Source organism: Phacochoerus africanus, chromosome 10 (genome assembly GCF_016906955.1).
Source record: "Phacochoerus africanus isolate WHEZ1 chromosome 10, ROS_Pafr_v1, whole genome shotgun sequence".
Classification (NCBI taxonomy): domain Eukaryota; kingdom Metazoa; phylum Chordata; class Mammalia; order Artiodactyla; family Suidae; genus Phacochoerus; species Phacochoerus africanus.
In genome coordinates this window covers 30,216,808-30,240,338 of record NC_062553.1, presented here as the reverse complement: position 1 = coordinate 30,240,338, position 23,531 = coordinate 30,216,808, and the positions used below count along the sequence as shown (strand labels likewise).

At 42.6% G+C, this 23,531-nt stretch overlaps 1 protein-coding gene across 5 annotated transcripts in view; it reads right to left on the bottom strand.

Annotated features, from left to right (window-relative positions):
• Positions 1–948: 948 nt before the first annotated feature.
• FAM114A1 (family with sequence similarity 114 member A1) overlaps positions 949–23,531 on the bottom strand; it is a 96,985-nt gene continuing 74,402 nt past the window's right edge. For 4 of the 5 annotated variants that reach the window (XM_047798706.1, XM_047798707.1, XM_047798709.1 and 1 more), the window contains 3 exons: positions 22,058–22,130; positions 18,232–18,285; positions 14,590–15,483 (listed from right to left, as the gene is read on the bottom strand). In XM_047798706.1, coding sequence (XP_047654662.1) covers positions 15,382–15,483; positions 18,232–18,285; positions 22,058–22,130 — 229 coding nt within the window. In that variant the 3' untranslated portion in view covers positions 14,590–15,381. Of the gene's footprint in view, positions 1,472–14,589; positions 15,484–18,231; positions 18,286–22,057; positions 22,131–23,531 lie in introns of those variants that run through there. The other variant, XM_047798708.1, reaches the window with a different exon arrangement.

Here is a 23,531-nt window from a genome sequence, read left to right as displayed (position 1 = left end):
ATTCTTGCTTTTAGACACCCCAATATCCTCCTACTCCCCACCTGCAACCACACTGCCTGGGTTCCAAGCCTGGTCCTCCAACCTTCTGTTTGGTTCTGTGAGCTACCACTGTCATCCTTGAAAAAGATCCTTTCCTGCTTACGTTTCCAGGGTCGGTCTCTGTTGCCCACTAGATATAGCATCTAACATCTACTTTAGGTCATAAAGTCATAGAACTCTTACAGATCATCTGGGCAATGCCCACATTTGACGGCTGAAGGAATTGAAGCTCCCAGAGGTTGAGGGTTTCACCCAAGGGTCACATCAAGAGCTTGTCAGTGACAGAACTGGGAAGAAGACGAGGTCTCCCTCGCCCAGGGAAGTGCAGTCTGCTTTTTATTTTAATTCCTTTTGAGTATAAACCACCGCCTGCCTTTCTCCTGTCTCTCTCTCTCTCAGGCTTAATATAGAATAGTGACTTTGAAATCATGTCCCCTCACCCCCCATACTGACAAGTGACTTTGTGTAGTTAAAAACCTGTTTCAGAGATAATCCTTTCAGGGATTTGGCATCCGGTAAAAGACAGGCATCAGTTTGTATCCTTATATGGAGCCCTCATTCTTTCCAGCTATCTATGAATGTTTATTTTTCCCTTGAAATTCATGTTTGGAGAGGAAGCGGTTTGCTCTAGGGAAGCATATGTATGGGCTTGGGTTCTGAAAGTGATTATCTACCATTTTTAACTCGAGTTCCTAGCTGTGTGCATTTGGGGAGCGCCTTCCTCCACTCACACTAAAGGGTATATATCTGCCTGGTTTTTTTTTCAAGTTGCCTTTGGGCAATCACAGCTCTTACAACAGCCGCCAAAACAGCTCAATCGTGGGGTAGGAGGTGGGAAGGGGCTTAACAATCATAGTGCTAATGAGGTGCTTAAAATACCGAGAATATATTAGTTAATTCATTTTATCTCAAAATACAAGAAGGCGAATACTCTGATCAGCATCCCAATTTTTTCGGTGACGAAATTAAGGTGAAGAGAGGTTAAGACACTTACTCAAGGACACACAGATTTAAGTGGCAGAGTTAAGATTTGAACCCAGGTGGTTTGGATTCAAATCCATGCCCTTAAGCCTCTGCTCTCTTGCATCTTAATCATGGAATCGCTTGATGCAGGTAAAAGTAGATTCACTGTCTGGAAAAGAAGATTGTTCAACACCTTTTCATAAACACTTCTAGCAGGAGGTTCTGTAGCATGAATCTCTGTGTCCCAATAATGCTTGGTACACTTATAAACACTACCGCAGGGTCTTCCACAGAACACATGCTTTTCTTGTCTCTCTCCATGTAACAAAGTCCACCTAAGGAACTCAGTTATAGGGGTGGTTGTGAGAAGAATTGCGCAGAATGATGCGTTTTGCTCTGGATGCTCATAAAACTGGATCAGAAGTAAGTTGTTGCATAGGTAACTTCTTTCAACTCATCTCACGAGCCCCTGTGGTGAAAACATTAATTACGATGCAAAAACATCCAAAACATTGATGAGAAAAGGCTGTGAACTAAGAACCTGGAAAGTCCCTTTCTGCTTACTGGGTTCAAAACACATTTTTCTTCTTGAAATTTGTTACAGAGAAACAGGAAATCATTTCCATTCGCCTTCCTATTTTGGCACACGGACAATGCACGTTTTATTTTTAAGCAATTTATCACAACAAAGTTCCACTATGTCAAAACAGATCAGCAGTGTTTAATGATTACCTCATACATCACAGTGAGGTTTTTTTTTTTTCTTCCAGTATCCTTTATTCAGAGTGGAAAACTCACAAGATAAAAGGGTGTTTTAAAAATCGTCTATTTTATTCCAGCTATCTCAATAATAGACTACGACTAGAAGAAAAGTTCATTATTCAGTAGTAATTGTTGCTTTTTTAAAGAAACAGAATAATTAGATCAATGTGAGCAAAATAGATCTCTTTCAATGGCATGTTTTCGTGCCAGAAATGTCATCAGAGACAGACCTCGGCCAGGCTGTATTCTAGAACTTCAGCTGGTGTGCATGGCATGGGCCATGATGGAGGAGCACAAGGTGAGAAGAGGAGGGGATGGTTTCCTGCCTCCCTCGGGAACTGGTCGTATGAGCCCAGGGCACAGAGGTCTCCCCTCCCCGGAAACCCAGGTTGGCTGAACTGTGCCCTAAACAAGCTAGGGTCTGAGTACCTGTACCAAGTACTGGTGTCTGGTAGAGAAATCGCCCAGTAAGTGTTTGGGAACCTCATGAATGGAGAGCTGTGGAAGCCCAGACAAGGGGCACCTAAATCAAGGAGGAAGACAGAAGTGAGGGAAGACTTCCTGGAGGAGGGGACACAGTCTGAGTCTTAAAGGAGAAGTTGGCTAGGATGGAAGGAACACATATAAAGGCATTTGGGCCACTGTGTACAGAAAAGGGGGAGGGTCCTAATATAAGATCTATGTGTTCTCTAAAACACGTGCGTGCGTGCGCGTACACACACACACACACACACACACACACACACACTCAGATTCCTGACATGCAGAACACAGAAGCTAAGTCTCTGCAAATAATAACAACCATGCTTTTCTCTTCCAAGGACATTGCAGTAATTAATGTGGGAGAGAGATGGGCTTTGTTAAGCTTGAGAATGTCAGGGTTCTGCAGGGGAAAACTGACAATACTGTGATCTATTGCGATATTTTTCACACTCTATAATTTGAGCTTGTAACTGCTTAGCCAATTAAAGATTTAGCAGGCAGACCTGCAACGCTACTTTGCAACTGAAAGAATGATTTATTACACACAAGGTTGTTGGAGGCGAGGGAAGCCAGGCTGCATTCAGAGGAACGGGCCTGGAGGTAGCTGTTGGTTGGTGCTCCAGATGTAGGCTTCCCTGTTCAACCTGGGGAGAAGCTGCACCTTCAATCCCCCTTTTGGTGAGTTCCACTGCAAAATAAGAAACTAAAAGGTTTGGGAAGTCCCTACAGTTCTATGGGTTTTTGTTTTGTTTTGTTTTGTTTTGTTTTGTTTTGTTTTGTTTTGCTTTTTAGGGCCACACCCGTGGCATATGGAGGTTCCCAGGCCAGGGGTTGAATCAGAGCTACAGCTGCCAGCTTACACCACAGCCACAGCAACGGCCAGATCTGAGCTGCATCTGCAACCTACACCACAGCTCAAGGCATCGCCGCATCCTTAACCCACTGAGCAAGGGCAGGGACCGAACGCGCAACCTCATGGTTCCTAGTCAGATTTATTTCCAATGTGTCATGACAGGAACTCCAGGGAAGTCCCTACAGTCGAATAAAAAAGATTTATTAATGGTTAATACACTGCTCAGGAAAATTCTTTTTTTTTTCATTTCCAATTATCCTTGGATATCATTTTTTGAATCATTGCACTAAGGGAAGATTGAGACACTGGAGGAAATGTCATCCCTCTTGTGGGGTTATACTATAGCCAGATTTTAAAAAATCCAGTCAAAGACAAATTTCAATAAAGCACAATTTAAGCTAATGATGCTCTGCTGATTTTAGGAATGCATTGGTCTATGACATTATCAATACTGTTGGAGTCCTCTATTTACATGGTTCCCTCATGATCTCCAATCAATGCATAGCAGCAGCTGCACAAGTTAAACTGCTACTCTACGGAGCTGAGAGGGAGCTTGGTGCAAAGGCGCAAACTACAAGGATCTCTGTGGGTTTTACCCATGAGTTGATGAGGAATTGATGAAGGTACCTAAAAGGTAGGCAGGGACCAGACGATAAAGGGCCTATTTGGGTATTTTCCCAAATTCTGGGGTTCAGCCAGTGAAGGTTTCAATCATAGGAATAACCAGATTTGCACTTGGCGAGTCTGTGCTGACACTACCATCATGGGGGATTAGAGGGGGGCCAGGACCTGCACTGACACCAGGCTGGTATCGCAGGAGAGGAAAAATGACCCCCCTCCCCATTCTTCGGAGTTCTTACCTGAGACGCCTGTACTAAAAGGCAGATTGACAAGAGAAAAATAATCAGAAATTTATTAACAAGTGACATCACGTATGCACTGGTGATGCCCAGGGAAAAATGAGCAACTCAAAGAGGAGGCTTAGAATTCAGACTTCAATGCCCTCTTGATAGGGCAAGGGGCAGGAGATGGCCTCTTAGGGGGAGAGTAAATGATTTTTTTGGAAAGATGAATGGAACCTTAGAAGAATAGGTGGGAGGTGTGATAGTTTGTGACAAAGAATGTCTGGGGGTGGTGTTGACTCCCAGTCTTATGTGTTAAGAGTCACCTTCCCTGGGGAAGATTCCTGGAGTTGGGGGAGGGGGGGAAATCTATGACACTGAGTTCCTTTTGGAGGATCTGTCTTCAGGCAGATAAGGGGAATTCAGAGAAACACTCCCTCTGTATCTGTTGTCTTTCAAGCACCTGTGAAAATTGACATACATCTTTTCTCTCCAAGGAAGTCTTGGTTACTCCATTTTGTTCCTGCTTCGTCTGAGATGCCCTCCTCCACCCCCCTCTTTCCCTCTTCTCCCGGTAACAATTTGTTTCAAATGAGCCAAACGAGAAGAATGTGCACCCTGACCTGACCAAGGGCAAGGGGACAGGTATACCACCTGCTGGGGATAGAGAGGGGGTCTTCCCTCTTGCACGTGTGCTTTTTGAGTACCCGCGCCCTTCTGCAGAAGTAAAGAGCTTTGTCGAGATCTCCCCGTGTTCATGTGTCTCATCTTCTGACCCTGACGAACCCGAGCCAGAGTCATTTAATTCTCCAACACACCTACAATTCAAAGTACTCAAGATACCAAAACAGCCTGTTTGGGGATTGGCATGCCCCGAACCCCTACGGTCATATATCGGAGTGGCATATTCTTCTACCCTTCAGTAGCTATTACGCCAGTTCACAGGAACGATGAGAAGAAAGGGAAACAAGCCTGAGGAAATGGGATGGAGGAAGATATACAAAGAAGTAATTGATAGCTGACTGGGTGTGGAGGGGGAAGAAAAGCAAGAACCTAGGGAGACGGCTAGACTTCTAAAGGAACACTCTGCTTCCAGCTAAGACAGAGAATGTAGCAAGAGGGGCAAATGTGATGAACGAAATTCAGACATGTTCACCTTAAGTTTAGCAGGACACCCAAATACTGATGTACAGGTGTCGGGGAGGAAGTTGACTCTATGGCTGGAATTCAGGACTGATCTCAGGGCTTCAGGCAGAACTGTGGGTGTCATCTGCACAGAGGTTGCAGAAACCATGAATATACCTAATATATACATATTTTGCTCAAACTGATTTACATAATTTTGGATAAGACAATTGCGAAGTGAATTTCAGACGGAACCCTATTTTATGTGGTCACGTGCACAAGAGTTGCAATAATACATGCCGTGGACTGACTGGATGAATATACAGTTGAAGAGATGATTGAATGAAGGGTATAGGTTCATGAAAACCAATAGATTTTCTTCCCTCTTTTACTTTATCTCATGATTTGTTTCAGTTTTAGCTCTGAAAAGAAGAAACAATATGACTATCACAAAGAAGCAGAAAGGCAACAATGGATGGATACAATACATGGAAGACTTTATTCCTGCTCTTAAAAATCAATGAACCTTTCATTTTTTTTTTAAGCCGACTAATTTCAGACCATCTACTGTAAATTATCCCAATTAGGTATCAATACCCTAGCAGCGAATGACCACGGCTGCCTTCCAAAAAATCCAGATGGAGATGATCAGACAAGGGACAGAATTGTTACCATTCAGCAAACAAACATGTTATTTTGCACATGACTTCCTTGAGCAAACGTGAGTCTTCACTCTACATTCCTTACCAGAGATCAAGTGGTTTTAGAAGGAAGAGAGATGTGGGATGCCAGGCATTGGGTCGCAACACCCATATTTTATATAAGTGGCCACGCCTTGGTCCCAGGGGCTGCAGAATAGTCCAAGAGGCCTTGATCATCTATCACGCCACCATCAGGGCAACAGACGGGGCAGACTGGAAACAAGTCTTCCATTGCGATTGATGGATGACTTTTAGCTTTCTGTGGAAAGGGAGTACTGAACCATCATGAATCATTGAGGACATGTTTAAGATGCACCGTCGTGGCCCCAAATGGTCGAAATGTTTTCACACCTCACTACAGGCACCAGATGGTTTGGGCAATGCCAGGTAAATTGCAAATCGGTTTTGTACTTCAGGAAGGTCATCAGGACTCAGATTCATTGTCTGCTGAGACTTTGTTTTCCATCTATTACTCTCCCGTTTGAGGGAAATGGAGCTGGAGAAGCAGAGCAGAGACTTCCATTCATTCAACTTTGACACATTATTCGCGCCTACAATTTCACCATAAATTTGGAGAGGGAGAGACAGAGCTTGCAAATGCAGCAATTTAAATCCCCTTGTGCAACATTTGTCAAGATGAGCAGATTGTAAACTGCCTCTTGCAAATATGATATGCATCTGGGCATCAAGCTAATAACTGTGAACCACAGACTCATTCATTTGTGTGCTGTTTCCCTCCAGAAGTTTCTGAAATTGCTTCTGTAGTCATTACATAGACTTAGCGTGGTTCAGGTTTAGCAGGAAGATTAGAGAGACTATCTGGGTAAAGAAGTTGGCCTTTTCCAGTGAGAGAGAAATAACAAATTTTTCTGTTTACATCATCACAGTCCTTATAACCTATGCATTTGGAACATTTGGTTTGGGCTTTTCTGAGGCAAGCAAGGAAGACAACTGTATAGTCCTCAAACTCGTCTTAGGACTTTATAGGAACATTGAGGACAAAGAAATCCAAATCACTGAGATGCTTGCACTCACACTTCTGGCCCTTTTCTGTTGAAAAATAACCTGTGTATTTTATACTTTAAGTCTCTGGCAGGGCCCCGTCCTCTTGTCTCCCTCATCAGAAGCTAGTTTCTTTTGCTTCTGGTTTTGATCTTCAAAAAGTTCATTATGTAATTTATTCATGAATACACTTTTGTTATAAAAAATATTTAAATATCGTAAATAACATGGGGGTTCCCTTTGATTACTATGTCAAATTCTGATGTTCTTCCCCCTCTATCGAAACCCTGTCCACTCCTGGTCACATTAATAGTTTTGTGTGTATCTTTCCAGATCTTATTCCAGGGATGTGTGTGTGTGTATAGCATATTCTTGTGTGTGCACCTGTTTTGTGTTAGAGATAATATACTGTAAGTGCTATATTGTAGCTTTCTGTTTTCACTCAGTGATGCATTTGGGAGCTCTTGTTAGTACAGAGATCTGTTCCACCTTGCTATGGACTGAATGTTTGCATCCTTCCCTATGCCTAGAGTTTGTATTAGGCATATGTTGAAGTTTAATCCCCAGTATGATGGTATTTAGAAGCAAGGTCTTTGGGAAGTAGTTAGGTTATAAGGGTGGAGCCCTCACGAATGAGATCAGTGCCTTTAGCAGAATAGACATAGAGAGCTTGCATCCTCTCTCTCTTTGCTCTCTGCCACGTAAGGATGCAATGAGAAGACAGCCATCTGCAAACCAGCAAGTGGGCTCTCACCAGACATTGGATCTGCCAGGACCTTGATCTTAGACTTACCAGCCTCCAGAACTGGAGAAATCAATGTTTATTGTTCAAGCCACCTAGTCTATGGAATATTTGCTACAGCAGCCCAAACGGATTAAGACACATTCCTCCCATTCTTTTTAACCTTTGCATAATATTCCACAGTATTGGTAAACCATAGTTACTTATTTAGGTGGTTCTAATTTTTCACTATAGTCTAAACCTGCCCAATGAAGAATCTTGAAGAAAATCCCTTAGACTGAATTCTTCTAAGTAAAAAAATGGAAATCCCAGACACTTTAATGAAAAAATGTTTACGTACTTCTAAGCCCCCAAATCATGTCCCTTTAAAATGCTACACCACCAAATACCATTAAAATGGACACAAGGACTTCTATAGTTAACACGAACTCAAACAGATATTCTCCAGCATTCATTATGCTGTAACACGGCTGTTTCCATTCTCTCATTCAGTGTATACAGATTGTGCACTTTAGACTTTAATATATTTGTTCGTTCCACAAAGAATGAACCTACTGAGCGCCTACTATGAGCCAAGCACTGCACTGAGTGCTGAGAATATGGTAAAGGACCAAAACCTCCCTGTCTTAGTGAAATCACATCCTAGTGCCAGAGATAAATAATAGACAAGAGGCAAAGCTTGGTGGAGAGTGATATATCCTAAGGAGAGAAAAAAAAAAAAAAAAAAGCAGGGAAGAGGGATATTGGGAGGGTTACAGTGGGACCTGGAGAGACGTCTCCAGGAAGGTGGCTTTTGAATAAATACCTGAAAGAAACGAGGGAAGGTGTGCAGCCGTCTGGAAGAAAATCGGCTTCCATATCCCTGGCTAGGATGCCCTCTAGGACCAGACAATTCTTTCTGACAGAAATGGCCTGTCTTTCTGTCCCACAGTGTATCATGGGTTTCTCATCCTCTATCACATTTCCTAGCAGTGGGCTTTTTCCCCAAAGGTAGCAGACTAGAGCTTTCTTACAGACGTGTCAAGAGGTGATCATGGGAATTCCCATCGTGGCGCAGTGGTTAATGAATCCGACTAGGAACCATGAGGTTTCGGGTTCGATCCCTGGCCTTGCTCAGTAGGTGAAGGATCCAGCGTTGCTGTGAGCTGTGCTGTAGGCTGCAGACGTGGCTCAGATCCTGCATTGCTGTAGGCCGATGGCCATGGCTCCAATTGGACCCCTAGCCTGGGAATCTTCATATACTGCGGGAGCGGCCCTTGAAAAGGCAAAAAGACAAAAAAGAAAGAGGTGATCCCAGTTTTTGGTGAGAAATGGGTCCCTCAGCCTGAGATTTATAACATGAGGGAGAATGGGACACATAGGCTACCCACTTTCTCTTGGGATCAGAGAGGCATGGGCAGGAAAATTGCAGTCCGCCTTCTGACAGGGAGATTTGTGGAGCAATCTGTCTCTGCCTGAGGCCATAGGAAAGAGGGAGGAGAGCACAGGTATTTGCTGGAAGAGGAGAACTCAACCCAAGGGAAAATGAGCAACGTTTCCTTTCTGTGATCAGGTATCTTCTTGCCCCTGGGCTCTGGCTAGCATTTTATATACTGCCTGGGTAGAAATCTGAGCTTTTCCAATTACCAGTTGGGTAACCAAAGGCAGGTTGTTTATTCTTTCTGAGTTTTGCTTTTCATCTGTAAAATGGCTATGATAACAGTTGTTATCTCACAAAGATGACACTGGAATTAAGTGAGATCCTGGAGGGAAAGGGTCTAGAGCCTGGTACACACTTTGTAAGTAAGTACCTCACCACTGTCACCACCATCATCATCCCTGTCACCACCCCCCAAAATCGTCATCACCATCTCTCATCACCATCACAACCACCATCATTTCTTGGGCTTAACAGGGAGCAGCGAGTTGAGGGACCAGCATCCATAAGTTGATGATGATTGAATACAGCTTTCAAACATTTATCAGTATCTCAGAGTTCCTGGTACTGAAGATACAGCAGAGAGGCTGCCTAACGTCCGCAATCTTCAAGGCAAGGGCAACATCAAACCACCCCACACTCCCCAGCAGGGAGGAGAGGGTTCAGGATTTCCGGGAAGGGTGGGCATTTGCAAATGGGCTGCCCTGGCACCCCTGAAGGGGGAGGGGGACGGGGAGGCGGAAATGCAGCCAATTTAGGACCATCAAAGGCACCTGTGAGACAGGCCACTGAGTTGAAGTTGACCTGAAAGCAGCTCGATGTGAAGTCTGCGAAGCAGTGAAGAAGCCAAGCAGGGAGAACCACCCAGGCGCCCACTAACCTCCCATGGCTTCACCCCGTGTCTCTTTGGTCCTGGTGTGTTCTCAGTTGCTTGGGAACCACCAAAGCTGATGACCAAGGCTTTCAGTACAAATTCCCCTCATGAGAGCCAAACACAGAAGTGTTCAGATGTCTTTAAAAATAACAAGTTGGAGTTCCCTTCATGGCTCAGTGGAAACGAATCCGACTAGGAACCATGAGGTTGTGAGTTCAATCCCTGGCCTCGCTCAGTGGGTTAAGGATCCAGTGTTGCTGTGAGCTGTGGGGTAGGTCGCAGACGCAGCTCAGATCCAGCATTGCTCTGGCTGTGGTGTAGGCTGGTAGCTGTATCTCTGATTCAACCCCTAGCCTGGGAACCTCCATATGCCATGGATGGGGCCCTAAAAAATAAATAAAAATAAAATAAAATGCATTACTGAGATTTAAAAAAATAAAAATAACATGTTACTTTTCTTTTTGGCGCTACATAATCGTTTACAACACTAGCTGGTCAGATCAAACTGACATGGGTTTGAATTCTGGCTGTTTTACTAGTTGTGAGATTGGGTGAGTTACATCATTCCTCGGGTCTGAATGTTCTCATCTGGGCAGTAGAAATTCTAAGACTATCCACCCAACAGGGTGCTTATGGAGAGTAAATGGGAGAATGCATATAAAACCCTTAGCACATAGAAACCACATATTAATGACTCTTACTGAAATCTTTGGGCTGGATTGTTTTCTGGTGCGATAAATGGGGAAAGGAGAATATAGAGAAAGAGGAAGGAAAGAAGAGGGGACACGAAAAAGAGAAGCAGGCTAGCAGAAGCTGATCTTGGAAGAGAGACACTTAATGACTGTCAAAAAAAAAAAGTCCTGAGAGAGAAAAAGGATAAGATGCCAGGAACTCAAAGGCAGAGAACGAGCTTGGCTTTTTAGCCAAGGTTTCATCCATCTGGTCTTGGCTCCCACGCTGCCTTTTTCCTCCAAACGGCAGCTCCGGAAACCTAGCGGTGAAACCCAGGGCAGGGCAACAGACATTTTCTGAATCACCGTAAACTTTGGTTTTCAGTGAAGGCATATAGGAAAGGTACATATTATTCTTCGGCAGTATGGAATTTCTTTGAGACTAAGAGAAAAGACAGGCCTGTCAAGCTAGAGTCAGCAGAGCCCACAGGCAGATATAATCCTATTGCTTTTTGGATGACAGCTCATGCAGAGAAAAATACTCTCTGATCCAGATAAAGGTAACTGTAGCTTCAATTCCAACACACATTCAACCCTCCACAGTCATTGCTTCTATTCCTGTCTGTGACACCACAGACAAGAGAAATATCAGAAATGCCATCGATGCCATGGATTTCTTACTGTTGGGTTGTAATTAATTAATCATCGCTGAAGGTAAAATGCCCAAACAGAATAACTTATATTATTTTCAGGATTTAAGTGCACACACACACGCACAAAGAACTCAGATTTGTTTAATAGCAGATATTGTAGTGGATCATCTGTTACAGGTAAATATACAGAAAAAGAACCTAAACCTGAATAAGTTATGAGATAGCTTGAAAAATACAACAAATAGTTAACCACATGATTCTTTTTTTTTTTCTTTTAATGTGAAGAATGGTTGGTCTGAATCCTATGGCTTTTCATGTGAAGAATGGTTGGAATGAATCCTATGGTCTGAATTCTAATCAGTTATAAAGCCAAGGCAAAACTGCAATTCTGAAAGGAATTTTCATAGTGATCTCTTTGATGTGCATTTACAAACGCATAATTTAAGAAACCAAGTTGAGGCCTGGATCTGAATCTCAGAATGCAGGACACACTTAAGAGGAAGGCCAAAGGGCAATTTTTACATTACAAAAATTAGCTTGACCCTGAAGAAAAACTGCTTTTATAAAATTAAATACGGATTGAAGTCATGTATTATGACCCCTTCCATCTGTTCAGCCTACACACATACTATAGATATTCAGTATTCAGAGTCTATTTCCATATATACTTTTCCGAGGGAAAGAAGAGAAATATGTTTATTTCACCTTTTTGCTGAATTAATTCCTATGGCATTATATGGTGGATCTTTGGGACGGCTGTGACCAGAATCTGCCTGCTTTTGTTTTTCACTTAAGCACAGCTGACCAGCCTGTGCAGAAGCCAGCTTCCCAGATATGCAAGCACCTCGGGGCAGCTGACTTCTCCAAAGCATAGGAAATGCTCTCATTTGGGGGCTCCGACTTCTACCATATAATTAGCACTTTCCTTTACTGGTGCAAGGCTGGTGCTGCTTCCCCTTTGAGTTCTGCAGCTGAGGCCCATGGTTCTTTAGTGGGTGGAGGTGAAGCAGCTGGTTCGCCACTGGTCCAGCAAGCCAGGCTGCTCCTTTAAGCATGGGCTTGATATACAGCCCAGTGTGAGACCCAGAAAAATGAGAGCCTTCTCTCCTCAGTGAGATAGAATATTTAAGCTTAGGCCTTTGCTTTAAAATTTGGAACTGGCGTTCCCTGGTGGCTCAGCAAGTTAAGGATCCACCCCTGTCACTGCTGTGGCTTGGGTTGCTATTGCTATGTTGTGGGTTCAGTCCCAGGCCTGGGAGCTTCACACAATGCCATGGGCATGCCCACACCCCCAACAAAAAAAAAATATTTACTTTGATATATGCCTGAAATTAACAAACTTTGTAAGTCGACTATATTTCAGTAAAAATAAAAAAAAAAAAGAAAAAAAGATTTGGGGCTCTATTTTGCCCTTCAGAGCTGTATGTATCAATTCCCCAAAGCAATTTTTCTTGGATGCATTTTGCCTTGAATTTGAAATATGCCTTTGATGCTTTTTATTTAATAAGACACAGGCACAGGACTACATTCATTATTTAGACTAGAGGTTCTTTTGCACTTGATGTAAGAAAAAAAACTGGCAGGCATGTTCAGGGTAATTGCATAGAGTGAAGTGTACCCAATTTATAGAAAGCTTATTGAAGGAATACAAAACTTCCAAAGTAAGCCTGCGAAATCATTCATTCAGTAACTGATTGACATTCGCCCTGATCTGGATCCTGTGCTTTGCTAGCTTTTAAGGCAAAGCAAAGACACGATTATTTAAAAGTGATGTGAAAAACAGTTCTGAAAGAAAGCAATCCTCGAGGGTGCATATATTTTATTTTTTTGTCTTTTAGGGCCGCACCTGAGGCATATGGAGGTTCCCAGGCTAGGGGTCTAATTGGAGCTGTAGCCTACACCACAGCCACAGCAACGCCAGATCCTTAACCTACTGAGCAAGGCCAGGGATTGAACCTGTGTCCTCATGGATGCTAGTCAGATTCATTTCTGCTGAGCCACGATGGGAACCTCTGGATATATTTAAGTGATGATTCTCTCTTAAATAATGTGATTCACAGACCACGGAGTTAGGCCCCAGGAATCATCTCTCACCCTAACGTTTCCATCTGGCAACCCTCAATATTCTCGCATTAAAAGATAAATAAATGCAATGTAAATAATGTCAACCGCTCATAAAAGAATAATTATCTCTTATTCTCTAGTAGACTTGTATTTCATTAAGAATTTTGCTATGCACCAAATGGGTGCAGTTAGGCTTAAAGTCTAATTTTGGGGAACCTAGCTCCTTTGAAACTATTTATTTCTTTTACATTTCTAGTTTAACGTCTATAAATCCATCTGATACTAAAAAAAAAAATCTGATGTGAAGAAATTGTAAATCTAAATCCCTTTTCTACATAAAAAGTCTAAAATTTATGAAGAGGTAAATGCAACATTTACATCAGCTAACTCTTCTCTAGACCTAATGGCAGAAACATTCCAGGCAATCAAAAAGCACGTAGGAAAAACCAGCTTTAATTGATTCCTCAGAGAATGCTTTTCTAGATTATAAATAAATTCTTATATTCTCTATTTGTCTATTTCAGGAAATACACAAATGAAATCCAGGATATGGGAAAATGAAATGCTAATAAGAAGTAGGAGGATATTAAAATATCCCTACTTTGCCTATATGGGGCAAAGGCAGTCTACCCTATTAGGGGAATAAAAGCAAATGTGAATGAGAATTCTTTCTTTCTTGTTTCTTTTTTTGGGGCTGCACCCACGGCACATGGAAGTTCCCAGGCTAGGAGTCAAATCGGAGCTGCAGCTGCCAGTCTACACCACAACCACAGCAACATGGGATCTGAGCCACGTCTGCGACCTACACCACAGCTCATGGTAATGCCAGATCCTTAACCCACTGAGTGAGGCCAGGGATCCAACCCGTATCCTCATGGATGCTCGTTGGGTTCGTTACACTGAGCCATGATGGGAACTCCTGAATGAGGGGTCATTACCCCGGCAAAGGTACAGGCTTCATTTGGCCTGGAGAGAGGCACTGGGCGAGACATTTTGCGACAGTATCTGGAGGGGTGTGGGTTTGCTCCCAGGTAGGAACATTGTACAGAAGCCCATCCAGAGTGACCATGTGGGGGTCAGGTGGAGAGACGCCCGTTGACAAAGCCTCTCCTGGCTGCACGGTCTTCCGCGCAGCCTTGTAGACTGTGATACCATGTAGTCATCCACACATCAATCAGCATTTTCTATCTTTAGAAGAAATGATGGCATTTGCCACCGGCGAGTGTGATCTGTGTATTCATGGAACAGCTTGACTCTTTTATAATAGACCTGAAGATGCAGTCCTGGGGGTCTACTGTGTTGTCATTCCTTTAATTAATTTTTTATCTGAAGACTCGCCAGCTTTGTGATTATGCTCTCATGTACATGGTCATAAGAAGTCCATTTCACAGCAAAATGTTCTTTAGTATCCCTTTTGATACATATTTTCATCCATATGTAACTTTGGGATAAAAAAGTTCAAGGAATATGAAAAAAAACACAATAAATGGAAGGATTCAATACTTCAAAAGCCACTCATTTACCTTGTTCTTCAAATTTTTTTGAGGTTTAGAAAATTTACTAGTATTCCAAAACATTTTCAGAATTCTTATAAATCCTCTTTCAGAATGTCCGCCTCAACTGGGGTGAGATCATATGCCTCTACTGTGAGGGCACAGTAGGAACTCAATAAATGCTTGTTTCAAGAATGAATGGCTATAAAGAGATACTTATGTTTCTCTTTCCACCATAAGAGGTAAAATCTATAAGTAGTGTTATCTCTGCTCGTGGCATTTATATAACAAAACTAAGTTCAGTATAAGAATTGATTTAAAGTCCTACTATAAGAATGAGAAATTTAAAAGTGGAATGAAAAGTCTAGGGTCTGTCCATGAATTACTAAATATAACATGCTTGACCAGGAAAATGGAATATTTCTGAGTGAACTCCAAATAAAAGGAAATTATCAATACAGAGCTGTGTCAGTTTAAATTAACATAAAGGGAACAATTATTTGTAAAAACAACCATATACAGCAAGAGAAATGATACTCTTCTTTCAACTTGCTTTCTCCATGCTGTCTGTGCAAAACTGCTGTAGTGACTTCAAATGAGCACCTGTGGCCAGATGTGTGGAAAACATCCCATGAAATGGTATTTATCAAAGCACCAGGGCCTGCTGTTTCCTTGAACTCGATGGAGTCTGGCCAGGTCACGGCTGTGCTTTGGAACAGCTGGTCTGGATGTGTGAAACCTGCAGGATAGGCAGCAGCAGTTGGAAGGCGTCCTGTATGTATGCGGTGCTATTGCAGCCCTGCGAAGGGAGAAAATGGCTGGTGAATTGTATGGTCAGAGTTCCATCTTGGAAGTTCTTCCCATGTGATAATGTTGCTTCTCCTCAGACCCCACACTGTTTTAGAATAGTTTTCTTTTAGTCTTGGTGCTTAAAGCGGATGTAAACACATTTCTCTGCATGGTGTACACCCAGCTCTGAAGGATCTGTGCTAACAGAGAGAGAATTCCCTCAAACAAGGCACGCCACTTCCATAGGATTTGAGAGTATATCCATGTGTGTATGTCCAAGACCCAAAATAGCCAATCTTACTCATCCTTTTTCCAGAGCGACCTCACTGCCTTGAAATTACATGAAAGCACAGCATGAAAGAGGCTGTAGGGTGTCCTAAGCTACTGATGAGTAAACATGAACAGGCTTCTGGAGATATCATAGTGCGATCATACATGGCAAATCCTTGAACGCTCTCATCCTCCTGTGCATGTTGGTACCTTCTACTTGGTTTGGATAGTTGATGGTATTCCTGGTCTCTGGTGCTCTAATAGACGGTATGTGACAAGAGGCCATTTAAAGTTTCAGGTAATTAAAACAGGAGAAAACTTCCACTGGGGGAATGAATAAACACTTGACTTCATATTCTTTAAGACTGACACAGTAATGCATCTGCCAACGCCTTTTGGGTGGCCAAAGGTGAGACTTTCACGTTCCATATTTTGCCCTGGATGGCGTTTCCACGTAGCTGTGTCCTCCATGACCTTCCCCTGTCCCTTCTTGTCAACTCCATCCACCTGCGTGGTTGTGTCTTACACAACAACAGTTGGTGTTACCACTTTGTTGCTCGTGTATCTTGGTAGTTTCCCTCAACTGACCCAATTCCTAAATGCATTGCTATAAATATAGAGGTAGCCCTTCCTGACTTGAAGTTTTATAATTTCCAAATTTTGCACCTGACAGCTACTTCGGACAGCAAAATACTACTGGGTATGCATTACCCAGGTTCAAACTTAATTTGTCAACACCTTGTGGCTTCAGCTGGATGCCCTGGGGCTACAGATGTGCCAGTTCCTTATAGTCTGGTCCCCAAAAGAAGGTTTTCCTCCATTGACCACAGGTGGGATGCAGTGCCTATGACTCAAGAATAGTTTCAAACAATGCAACTGACAAGGGCTTAATCTCCAAAATGTACAAACAACTCATAGAACTCAGTAGCAAAAACCCAAAAAACCTGAACAGAAATTTCTCCAAAGAAGACATACAGATAGACGGCCAACAGGCACATAAAAAAATGTTCAGTATCACTAATTATCAGAGAAATGCAAATCAAAACTACAAGGAGGTACCACTTTACACTGGCCAGCATGGCAATTATAAGTAAGAGTACAAATAACAAATCCTGGACAGGGTATGAAGAAAAAGGAACCCTCCTACATTGTTGGTGGGAATGTAAATTGGTACAACCACTATGGAAAACAGTATGGCGGTTCCTCAGAAAACTAAATATAGAACTACCATATGCAATCCCACTCCTGGGCATATACCTAGACAAAACTTTCATTCAAAAAGATACATGCCCCCTTGTATTTATAGCAGCAGTATTCACAAGAGCCAAGACATGGAAACAACCTAAATGTCCATCGACAGATGAATGGATTAAGAAGATGTGATACATGTACACCATGGAAGACTACTCAGCCATAAAAAAGAACAAAAATAACCCCATTTGCAGAAACATGGATGAAACTAGAGGCTTTCATACTAACTGAAGTAAGTCAGAAAGAGAAAGACAAATACCATATGATATCGCTTATATTTGGAAACTAATATTTGGCACAAATGAACCTTTCTACAGAAAAGAAACAAATTCATGGACGTGGAGAACAGACTTGTGGTTGCCAAGGGGGGAGAGGGAGGAAGCGGAATGGACTGGGTGTTTGGGGTTGGTACTTGCAAAATGTAGCATTTGGAGTGCATGAGAAATGAGATCCTGCTGTATGGCACAGGGAACTATATCTAGTCATTTGTGATGGAACATGATGGAGGATAATGTGAGAAAAAGAATGAATACATATGTATGTATAACTGGGTCACTTTGCTGTACAACAGAAATTGACAGAACATTGTAAATTGACTACAATAAAAAATTTGTTTAAAAAAGAATGAGGCCTCCTGGATTCTTTTCTTCTCTTTTTTGTTGCTGCTTTTAGGTAGTTACAAAGCCACAGAGGTGTGGGGCAGCTGCATATGCATGTTACAAAGTCCCGGGTTAGTGGGCAGGCAATGGACTGAGTGGTCGCAGAGGATCTGGCCCCTGGTCACTAAATAAGCAGCCACTAAACATTCTACCTGTCATTTTTGCCATCTTGGAGCTCAGACCCAGCTAAACCCCAGGTTACCAGGAATGGAGGGAAGTGCCCATTTTTACAAAAATCACCCTTGCACAAGAATCCCTCATTGCAGCCAATAATCACAGTGCTAAATCTGGTGTCACATTTGGCAGCAGAAATGTGCTTCTGCGGGAGGAAACAGCGACAGAAATAACATGCAAGCTTAGCGTTTCTCTTTATAATCAGGGATTCTTGAAAATTAGGTATTGTTGCTTCACGCGAGGGTTTACAGCTGGCTGAGCTACACAAACATACTCAAAAAAGACTGTCGTGGATAACATTTAGAATTGCAACAACACTTGCTGTCTGGGAGAAAGACAAAAAATACAGCTCTAACATTTGCTTGGAGTCAGAAACACTTTCTCTCGGGGGTGGGAGCACTTACCTCTAACAATACACTATTGATCATGGGGTTAAGGACCTCAGCCTTCCGGTTGCTCTGTGGAATCAAAAGGATGAAAATGACAGATTAGTTGCTCATACTCCAAGCCTTGTCACATAAAACGTAAGACTCTGGCTTTGTTCTGGGATCTCTTAATGAAGAAGGGGGAGGAGAAGGCTTACTATACAGACAAGGCTTCACATCTGGTGCTTCCTCGACACAAGATCATTTAATTTCAACAGAAAACTTAGGAGGGAGGGAGGTAGCAGGATAAGCCTGATTTAAAGATGAGAAGATAGGAATCAGGAAGGTTGAGTAACTTGTTTAAGGTCATATAGACAGAAATTTAAAAAAATTTTTTTTTTCTTTTTAATGGCTGCACCTGCGGCATATGGAAGTTCCTGGGCTAGGGATCGAATGGGAGCTGCAGCTAAGGTCTACACCCCAGTCACAGCAATACCAGATCTTCACTGCATTCACAACCTATGCCCCAGCTTGCAGCAATGCTGGATCCTTAACCCACAGAGTGAGGCCAGGGATCAAATCTGCATTCTCACAGAGACTGTGTTGGGTTCTTTTTTTTTCCTTTCTTTTCTCTTTTTGCCTTTTGGGCCACACTCACAGCATATGGAAATTCCCAGGCGAGGGGCTGAATTGGAGCTACAGCTGTTGGCTTACACCACAGCCACAGCAACGCGGGATCTGAGCCATGTCCTCGATCTACACCACAGCACCCGGCAAAGCATGATTCCTGACCCACTGATCGAGGGCAGGGATTGAACCTGCATCCTCATGGATACTTGTCAGATTCATTTCCCCTGGGCCACAAAAGGAACTCCTGTGTTGGGTTCTTAACCCGCTGAGCCACAGTGGGAACTCCTAGATAGAAATTTAAACTCACACCTTGTAGTAGGTCTGGGATTTAGGGGAAGTGAATGAGGCTGAGCAGTACAGGGTTGCATCCCAGTCTTAAGATTCTGATATTTTGTTCAAAAGGATATTTTAGCATTCATCTTGATTTTCAAAAATACTGTATTAAAATATCTATCTAGATGACTGAGGTGTTTTGTCCCCTTTGGGGGGATCCCCTTAAATTTGGTGGACAAGTACCTCTACTTGTCCACCCTAGTCCCAGCCCTGGTCTGTAGTTTTTGTTTTTTTTTTTTCTCTTACACGCAAACAGGAGTACTTGGTTCCAGGGTGTGTCTTTCCAATTAGCAGCAAAATTAAAGCACTCTTAACTATAACTTGCAAACAGTTTGGCAGATCCCCGTTTGCAAATATGAATATAGGGAAAGTGCCAAGTACAGAGCCTGATATTAAGTCGGTATCCAAAAAAGTGAGAGCTGGTGGTAATGGCATCATTGTTATGATGTCCACTGTGGGTCCATCAGTCAACAGTTTTCTCTGTCCAAAGTGTTCAATCTACTCTTCGATGATAAATAATTAAAGGGACCAGAAAGAGAGAGGGCAGTCTTTACAGACTGCTTTCCGTGATGGTACTTTAAGGACTTTATGGTAAACCAAAGTACATAAATGAAATACACCTTCCCAGAGCAGCCCCCGTTCACTGACGTCCCTCTACTGAGGGTGAAATAATGTCTTACTGGGGCAACCATAACAGAGTCCTGGGGAAAAAAACTCTTTCAAACCCCAGTCATTTTAGCAAGTAACCAGAAACCTATTATGGTTTGCTTTCATGTTTATTTGATTATCAATAAACCTCTAAAATATAATCAAAATGAGGGCAATAAAATGACATTGGTTTTCAGAATCAATGAGATGTACGAGCAATTTAAATAGAGTCTGGAGAGCAATATACACTCAGTAACTTCAAGTGATGAATAATGGCTCTTTTAGAGAAGACACAATGACCGGATGTGAACGATTCATTGCAGCACAAGAAGAGAGGTACCACTGTGGTGAGCAACTTCTCAGGAAAATCTACTCGGATCTGGCCTTCTCTTTCTCCAAAATGATAACCTGTGTGTTCCTGATGTTGTGCATGTAAGCCTTTGAACGCATACCTGTGCGGGTGTGTATTTCATATGTGTGTGTGTGTGTGTGTGTGTGTCTTCATTCAAGTACACACCGATCTGCTGGAGCTTTGCTATTTAAAATGTAGGATATGAATTACGAGCATCGTTACCAACTGGGAGCTTGTTAGAAACGCAGCCTCTCAGTCCTCATCCTAGACCTACCAAATCAAAATCTGCATTTTTATAAGATCTCAAGGTGATCTGCTTGTACAATAAAGTTTGAGAGGCACTGTGCTGGAATACAATACATTAAGAGAATGGAAAGCAGTATCATGAATATTACCCACTAATGTAAATACATTAATGCTTAACATGAATCACATGGAACATATAACACACATGCAGACATATACATCACATCACTAAGCAACCATAGAGAATCAAATGGTTGGCTGTCTGCTGAGTCTGATGGGCAGCCAGCTGGGAGTTGAGAGATCAGTTGAGAAGCCTGGGTGAATCAGATCACCCCTCTGGGCCCCAGTTTCTCACAGAGTAAACCGTGGAAAGAGTGAGAAGAGGATACACTAGGGCCTTGGGAAGCCGAGTCACCAAGGCTATTCCATCCCGATAAGAGCTCACACCTCTCTGTAAACCTAGCAATTACACCAAAGTCCATGGGCACCAGTTAACTTGACAACACTAAGCATGTAAATGCATTTTAGTGAGTCTCTTTCATCAAGGAGCTTCTACCTTGCCCTTCACCCTGCCTGCTTACAGTGAAGCTCTATTGCTGAAGGCCCAAAATGAGACACATAGAAGAGCCGACATTTTACAAAACAGGAGGAGTAAATCATAGTCCTTGAGAACTGAATGAATAGTTGGTTTGTAGCTCATCCTTTATTAACTAAGCCACTTACAGCAGTGTGGGAAGCACACATCTCCTGACAGTCAGTCATCATTTCAGCTTTTGCTGAAAACTGCTCTTTGTTTAGGGTGGGGGGAGGGGGAACCCCAGCAGCCAGGTAGGTCTACATGATGTGACCCTGTCCTCAGTCACTTCTAATGACACCAGGATGGATATCTGATCCACGCTATTGAGCCTTTCCAACCTTCCACCCAGGATCCTAGAATCTGAATGGAGAGAACTGGGAACTGCTGCAGTTGAGTCACATTAATAGCAACACTTCAGAGACAGGGCACAGGAGCTCTGGGGAGGGGTTCCCACAGTTGCTCATACACTTCCACCGCCTTTAACAACGTCCCTTTTCTATCTAGATTATTTAAAGCTTGTTTCTGTTACATCCTGTTATGCATTCGATAGTGTCCCCCAAAGAGATATGTTGAGATCCTAAGCTCCAGTGTATCCGAATGTGACCTTCTTTGGAGACAGGACATTGCAGATTTAAGTCGTTAAGATGAGGACACCTTAATCTCATACTGATCACTATCCTTATAAGAAGAGGGGAATCTGGACACAGACATGCACAGAGGGAGGATAATGTAAAGACAGAGAAATACAGGGAGTCAGTCACATTGCCGCAAGCTAAAGATTGCTTGGGAAGCTGGGAGGGGCAGAGAAGGATGCTCCCTAGAGGTTTCAGAAGAAGCATGGCTCTGTCATATGAGTCTCATACATCTGAGTTGGCTGTAATAGGGCTAGAACTCGGTCAGATGGGAGCCCTAAGCTGCCTGTCAATGGAGAAGATGCTCTGGTCTCGTTTTAGGAAATGTCCCAGCAGGGCTTCTTCTTTGTGGAGCTATCAAAGAAGGCACTGCATCCTTCACTTCGCTGCACAGCCGCTCAAAGGCCACCCTTCTTTAAAAGGTGAAAGAAAGAATCACAATCTTACCCCGACAGTGGTTAAAGCATTTGTAAACTTCTCTGATAAGGAGGCCACTTCCTTGCACATGGCAGTAGTTAATCTGAAAAAGGAACAAAATAACTTTTTAATAAAGAATTGAACTGTTAACACAATTATTAAGACAGCATTCTCTTTAAAAGAATGGCACAGATGAGTTCCCTTGTGGCACAGCAAGCTAAGGATCCAGTGTTGTCACTGCAGTGGCTTAGGTTGCTGCTGTGGTGTGGGTTTGATCCCTGACCCAGTAAATTCTGCATGCTGAGGGTGTGGCGAAAAAAAAAAAAAAAAAAAGAAAATGGCACAGCAGTTTGAAAATGCTCGTAGAAATGTTTTCCTCAGTATTCTGCCATGATTCACAATCAAGTTGAATTCTCATCTACCTCTTTTCAGAAGCAAAAGCGTATGCAGGAAAATACCAGCCTTGAGCTCAGCAGGTATAGGCATATAAGACTCTGGCCAAGTGACTTTTCTCCAGTTTTTGGTCATTTTAAAATAATGAAGAACATTCGCTAAGGTACTGTGTTAAGTACTTTTGTATTCGTAGTCACAGTTAATCTCAATGGTCTTATTAAGGTCCATTATTCTTCCCATTTTATAGATGAGCAAACTGACATGTAAGAAGGTTAAGTAACTTGCTTAGGACAAGGAGTAGTTAATGATGGAGCTGGGATTCAAACTCAGATGTTTCTTCATATCTGGATTATGTTTTTATTATATACCTCAAAATAAAAATCCTGTAGAATATTTTTTTTAAGATTTATATCAAATCTCCATGTTTGTTCTAGCCATTTCACTGATTTAGGACTTTACCCTCAAGAAAAGAATGCAAGACAGACACAAATACTTAACAATCCAATGTTTGTCATTAACTTTACAGAGGATGACAAAAACTGAAAACAGTCTAATTACTTAACAATGTATTGCCTGACTTTTTTTTTTTTTTTTGTCTTTTTGCTATTTCTTGGGCTGCTCCCGCAGCATATGGAGGTTCCCAGGCTAGGGGTCGAATCGGAGCTGTAGCCACCGGCCCAGGCCAGAGCCACAGCAATGCAGTATCCGAGCCGCATCTGCAACCTATGCCACAGCTCACGGCAACGCCGGATCGTTAACCCACTGAGCAAGGGCAGGGATCGAACCTGCAACCTCATGGTTTCTAGTCGGATTCGTTAACCACTGCACCACGATGGGAACTCCTGCCTGACTTTTAAAACAATAAGTATATATGACTTTTTATGAATAGTGATGAATATGTTATTAGCAAAACAGTGACTCCAAGTTAAGAATCTTACATGTTAAAAGATCTGGTGATGTCAGTGGAAGTGAGTTTTGTTCTGATAAACGGGGGTTCTGTCTTAGTTGTGTATTCAGGGCTGTTGAACTATATCCATCTATCCACCCTCTCACCCATTTATCCATCCATCCATCCATGCATCCATCCACTCATCCATCCATCCAAAACTTA